Source organism: Paramormyrops kingsleyae, chromosome 11 (assembly GCF_048594095.1).
Source record: "Paramormyrops kingsleyae isolate MSU_618 chromosome 11, PKINGS_0.4, whole genome shotgun sequence".
Classification (NCBI taxonomy): Eukaryota; Metazoa; Chordata; class Actinopteri; order Osteoglossiformes; family Mormyridae; genus Paramormyrops; species Paramormyrops kingsleyae.
In genome coordinates, this window is record NC_132807.1 from 9,018,489 (window position 1) to 9,024,787 (window position 6,299).

The following is a 6,299-nucleotide window of genomic DNA, read 5'->3' on the forward strand; positions in this document are numbered from 1 at the left end:
CTGGTGCGATACCAGGTCCTGCTTGTGCTGCAGGATGCTACCACACTTCTCCGTGAGTGTCCCTGCGTGTCACCCTGGGAATCGTTTTCATGCTGTCCTTACTGAGGCGCACTAGTAAAATTGTAATAGGCAGCTCAGAGAAGGGCCATGAAGGATAGAGGAAAAAATGTGGATGGTCAGGTTACAGTGACTGGGACAGGTCTGCGTGTGCATGCAGCCAGAGCTGGGGAAAGCTGCGATGGACATTTGGAAACCAGCAGCTGAGCAGGTGTTGTGGTGCTGGGGTGGCCTGTCAGATCTGCACCCCCATTGTCCAGCCTCCTGCACATATGTATCCCCTGGCCAGTGCCCGACTACTAGGGCACACCATTGAATAGAGTGTACTTTCCACCCGATTCAAGTAAGTATATGCGAGTATATGTCGCCCTCTGCAGGTCACCACCAGTATGGAGCAGCAGGCCACCGAGTCCAGCCTTTGTGAGAGAAACACTACAGCTGGCTTCAGCACACAGGGTGAGGGTGCCAACAGGACAGGTTGCCATAGTGTATAATCTGATGTGCTTTGTATGCCCCTCCGCCATGATGAATCTCTCTGAGCAACAGCAGCACACTCAGAGACCGTTACTGAGCTTTATTAATTACTTGAGTTTCTTATTTTACCCACTCCGATCATCACGTACTTCTCTTTGACAACAACGATGCAGAACACTGCAGAAATTTAATCCGTTAAAGAAAACGGGCATTTCAAAAAGTGTGAATCTGCAGGGTGAGCATTCCCCGCGCTGTTCGTCTTTTTCCGGTCGGTCTCCCAGCGGCCCTCCGCGTGCCTTTCAGTAGCCGTGACTCCCTGGGACTCAACAGAAATGCGTCTGTGTTTATGTGGACTCTGGTGTCTCCCGCCTGCAGCCTCGGTGGACAGCGCCTCTCTGATGGTGTCAGAGTTAGCCGAGCTGCCGGACCACAGCTGCTCCTCCGAAGACCTTTGTTCCCTGGAGGTGCAGGGATCCCTGCGCTCCCCCTCGGACCTCTCTCCCTGTGGCGCACCCAACGCCGGTCCGATGGAAGGCAGCGTCACCAGCCTAGAGAACAGTGTACCCAGCTCGTTGAAGCACCAGCCCCACAGTGAGGTCCACACCCAGGAGTGCTCGCCCGACTGCTCATTGGACAACATCAGCACACTGGGGTGGGAGGAGCCAGCCAGGGCCACGCCTATGCATTCCAGAGAGAAAGCCAATAGGATGCTAGCCCGTCCACCTCCTCTTCGTCCTCCTCCTGCCTCCTCCTCTGCTTCCACAGTCCAGTCAAGTGCAGCCCCAGCCTCTGTCCCGCCTGCCTACCCCTCTCCCTCCCCACCACCCCGACAGCGTGGACACAGGCTGTGCTTCAGCGTGTGGTCCCCCTCATCCTCTTCCTCATTCTCCTCAGCATCACAACCCCCCTCGGGTCCCACGACCAGCTGCTTCTCACCCCCCGAGAAAACCCGTTCTGCACGGTCCGCCAGGAGGTATCAGCTGGCCCGAATTGTGCGTTCCACCAGTGACCCCATATCCTGTTCGTCCGTCTCTAGAAGTACGTGAGTCTCCCTTGTGCCAGTATATCTATCAGCTTGTCATGAATACCGTAATACCTCTAATATGCATCCAACTATAGATTAGGTACAAAAAAGGAATGTTCTTCAACTCTCTGCTAGAAATAATTGTGCAAACATCTCGGCTTGTCTTCTACAACCTATGTGATAGAACAGTGGTATGATGAAAACTCTGCATATAGGGATATCGCCACCACCAGGACAGGCCAGCTGACTCTATGTTAGCTTACACTGTGTCTTATAGTACCGTGACTGTGTCAGCTTTCACTGTGTCTTATAGTACCGTGACTGTGTCAGCTTTCACTGTGTCTTATAGTACCGTGACTGTGTCAGCTTTCACTGTGTCTTATAGTACCGTGACTGTGTCAGCTTTCACTGTGTCTTATAGTACCGTGACTGTGTCAGCTTTCACTGTGTCTTATAGTACCGTGACTGTGTCAGCTTTCACTGTGTCTTATAGTACCGTGACTGTGTCAGCTTTCACTGTGTCTTATAGTACCGTGACTGTGTCAGCTTTCACTGTGTCTTATAGTACCGTGACTGTATTAGCTTTCACTGTGTCTTATAGTACCGTGACTGTGTCAGCTTTCACTGTGTCTTATAGTACCGTGACTGTGTCAGCTTTCACTGTGTCTTATAGTACCGTGACTGTATTAGCTTTCACTGTGTCTTATAGTACCGTGACTGTGTCAGCTTTCACTGTGTCTTATAGTACCGTGACTGTATTAGCTTTCACTGTGTCTTATAGTACCGTGACTGTGTCAGCTTTCACTGTGTCTTATAGTACCGTAGCCGTGTTTCACTGTCTCACAGTGCAGCAGCCCTGTTGGCTTCCGCTGTCTCACAGTGCCGTAGTCCTGTTCGCTTTCACAGAACTGACATTGTGAATCGCTTTATTTCACATCTTTTTCTCCTTGCAGCAAACAGCTGTGCATCCTCTGTGGCTCCACCTGCTGGAGAGTTCGCACAGACCCCACCTGAGCCAGGTATCATGCAACCACCCAGCTGTGACAAAATTAACTTTCATGCAGGTGAAAATGCACAGCCCAGCCCCACTGGCCTCTGGGGCCCTGGCCACATTTGAAGCCAGTGACCTTCACACACTGGAGTCTGCATATGCATTCACATGCACACACGCAGAGGGCCGAGGGTGGTGCATGAAAATTCAGAGATTCTCTGCACACGTACGTCTGCGTTACTGCTGTGTGGCTTGGGTACCTCTCTCTGGGGGAGTGTGATGTGTCCCTGTGGTCAGCGTTTGGGCTCTTGCAGCTCTCCTGATAACACCAGACCCAAAACAGCCTGACTCACTGCCCTACTGTGACTGGCACCTCTTAGCAGTAATGAGGGAACTGAACTGAAGCTTCTTCGATACATGTGCCAGCCGACAGAAAGGCAAGAATAGGGCACAATCAGACACTAGACATATTAATATGCTTTAATCTTTATCTTCTTCATTTCAGTAATTTCAGTAACATTGGATAAAATGGAATCCGTTTGTTATTCCGTTTTCAGCGTCTGTAAAAAGTAGATCTCTGGAATTTTCTGCTACTTTTTCCTCCACGGCCCATAATTTTTTTTTTCGTTTCAGAATTTTTATGTATTAATTGGCATGCATCTTCCACCTGCTCAACTAAAAAAATGTCTTTACATAATTTACATAATTTAAATATTATAGGGTATTTATTAAATTAAATCGATTGCTTGATTAAGTTCATTATTTGGGGTGGTGATTTAATATCCTGCAGCAGCTTTAAGCCTTATTTGTTAAATAACCAAAGGCAATTTAACAACCCAAAATGCCTGACGGTGTTAGAGGTGCCAGACGAAGAATGGGATAGAAAACACCGGTGTGTTTTATTTTCAGATGCACTCTCTAAACACGACCCTGTGCTGGAGACCAGTAGGAGACCAGAGAAACCAATCAGCCTTGCTAGCGGGACAAGGAAAGACGACGGCAAGGAGGTCCGACTCAAGCCCCGGCTTCGCCACGCCACGTCCGGCGAGCGGCCGCACTCCTTAGCCGACCTCAAGGCCTACAAGGACACAAAAATACTGGTGGCCAAGTTTCTGGAGCACTCCAGCTGCAGTCTGCCCCCGGAGGTGCAGCAGGTGGTCAACAGCATCAAGTTCGTCATCAAGTCTGACGAGAGACACATGGAAGAGGCCATATTCAGTGCCAACGTCATCGATCAGGTGAGCGAGCTCGGCAAATGGAAGTGCAAATCGGTGTTTTGAAATACAGGGTCCTGTGATAGTGGTGGCATACAGTACTGTGCAAAAGTCTTAGGCAGTCCAAAGAAATGTTTTAAGCTGTTTATCTGGGTAGCAAGTGTACTTTGGCTTAGAACAAAAAACACAATTTAACATTAGAACATGTGCAAATTAAGAGTAACACGATAAAAACTAGTACTAATTTCTTCTGTTTTCTAAAAAGTTACTGATATCCAGTTGGATGGCTAGATGAACACCGCTTCAGTTCCCAAACTTCTCCTCAGGGGCACCTCAGCCGTTCCATGATTTTGTTAAATTTCACCAACAGCTCAATTAAATAATTGAATAAATTGGTTTAAAAAGTCAGTGACAGATTGACTAGCTGTATGGGGTGAGCTAGTGGCCAAGTCAAAAAATACATGGCTGCACTGGACGGTCGCTGCAAATACTGTGGTGATTTTAGCAGAGGTTCTGAAATGGCTACGCTGACACACTTTGACAGGCATAATAATATAGTTTCACACCAACACGAGGATAATCTAAACATCATTTTCTTTGCCTGCCTAAGACTTTTGCACAGCACTGTAGCTTCTATCATGCTAGCTGCTGAACCGGAGCAATAGGACAGACAGGCGTCTGGGTGGAGATCTGTCACATGACACACAAATGCACTCTGTCAATAAACACCTACCCAGGGATTGTCTAATAACCTAAATTGCTGTCAGTTATCATAGCCTGGTGTCGGATGGAAAAAAACAAGCCTTTGTATTTGCCGATAAGATTCATTTTAATTTTGGTTAAGACATATTTAAATGTCCAATATATTTTAAACAGATGACTATGAAAATTTTTTACTTGGATTAAGTTAATGATTTAATTTTGATATTTAACTCTCTATGTGTGACACGGTGGCACGGCAGTTAGCACTGTTGCCTCACCCCTCTGGGACCCGGGTTCGAGCATTCACCCTGGATCAATGCTTGTGGAGTTTGCATGTTCTCCCCGGGTCGGCGTGGCCTTTCCTTTGGGTACTCCGGTTTCCCCCCACAGTCCAGAAACATGCTGAGGTTGCCCATAGGAGTGCATGTGTGAGTGAATGGGGTGTGAGTGTGGCCTGCGATGGGCTGACGCCCCATCCTGGGCTGTTCCTAGCCTTGTACCCATAGGCTTCAGACCTCTGTGACCCGGATAGGACAATTGGTTATAAAAAATGGATTGATGGAGCTCGCTATGTGCTGGTGATTTGATGAAATTTGTCTGGATACATTTGCATCGTAACACTGTCGGCATTCTTAAAGTCCTCACAGTCTGAGCCTGTTTCCATTATTGTTTTGCATCCCTCAGCACACAAAATATCAAATGTACAGACACCCGCCTGTCACACGTGCAGACGCCCCCCTGCCATATCTATGGACACCCACCCTGACCATTTTTCCCTTCCCAGATGATGACACAATCCCAGCATCATGGGAGAAGCGACCCCTGGAAGCATGCCCATGAGGACCTGCATCTACAGAGCTGCGGCGCACTGAGCTCCTCCGCTGTTTCCCTGCGCTCTTCCCGTGCCCCCCCCACTGCTGGGGCTGCAGGGATCCCCCCATCTGACCATCCCCACAGCCCTGTCAGCGTGTGCCGAGAGACCATCCTCTGACCACCCCCGAGCAGCCGGAAGACATGCCTCTAATGACCCCTGGCTGCATGTTGTAGGTGAGGCCAGGAGCAAACCAGCCACCTCTGGCAGGGGAGCCCAGCACAGGGCAAATGCTGCCTCCTTGTGGCTGCCAGAGGTACTCCCTCAGTGACCTTCCCCATGTTCCTATTATGTAAATTAACTGTTGATCAATGTGAATAACCAACAAAGACAAGTGAGCAAGAACACTGCTTTTAAAAACAACAATAAAAAAAATTAAACGCAACTGTGAATTGCACACTTGGACGACTGTGACCCTCAGGGGCCTTGGGATTGTGACCCCCCCGACCTCTCTGATTACAATGGCGAACAGAAGAAGACGGATTATTTAACTTACCTCAATGTGTTACAATTCATATCAGTGTTACAATAAAATACAAGCTTTTTCTCTATTCTAGGTGGCTTTATTTCCCCTCCATCTACACTCACCTAAAGGATTATTAGGAACACCTGTTCAATTTCTCATTAATGCAATTATCTAATCAACCAATCACATGGCAGTTGCTTCAATGCATTTAGGGGTGTGGTCCTGGTCCAGACAATCTCCTGAACTCCAAACTGAATGTCAGAATGGGAAAGAAAGGTGATTTAAGCAATTTTGAGCGTGGCATGATTGTTGGTGCCAGACGGGCCGGTCTGAGTATTTCACAATCTGCTCAGTTTCTGGGATTTTCACGCACAACCATTTCTAGGGTTTACAAAGAATGGTGTGCAAAGGGAAAAACATCCAGTATGCGGCAGTCCTGTGGGCGAAAATGCCTTGTTGATGCTAGAGGTCAGAGGAGAATGGGCCGACTGATTCAAGCT

The 6,299-nt window shown here is 48.3% G+C and overlaps 1 protein-coding gene across 1 annotated transcript in view; it reads left to right on the forward strand.

Annotated features, from left to right (window-relative positions):
* fam189a1 (family with sequence similarity 189 member A1) overlaps nucleotides 1–5,884 on the forward strand; it is a 79,578-nt gene extending 73,694 nt beyond the window's left edge. The window contains exons 8-12 of the mRNA XM_072717990.1: nucleotides 435–513; nucleotides 907–1,569; nucleotides 2,509–2,574; nucleotides 3,456–3,784; nucleotides 5,247–5,884. Coding sequence (XP_072574091.1) covers nucleotides 435–513; nucleotides 907–1,569; nucleotides 2,509–2,574; nucleotides 3,456–3,784; nucleotides 5,247–5,453 — 1,344 coding nt within the window. The 3' untranslated portion in view covers nucleotides 5,454–5,884. The remainder of the gene's footprint in view (nucleotides 1–434; nucleotides 514–906; nucleotides 1,570–2,508; nucleotides 2,575–3,455; nucleotides 3,785–5,246) is intronic.
* Nucleotides 5,885–6,299: the final 415 nt, after the last annotated feature.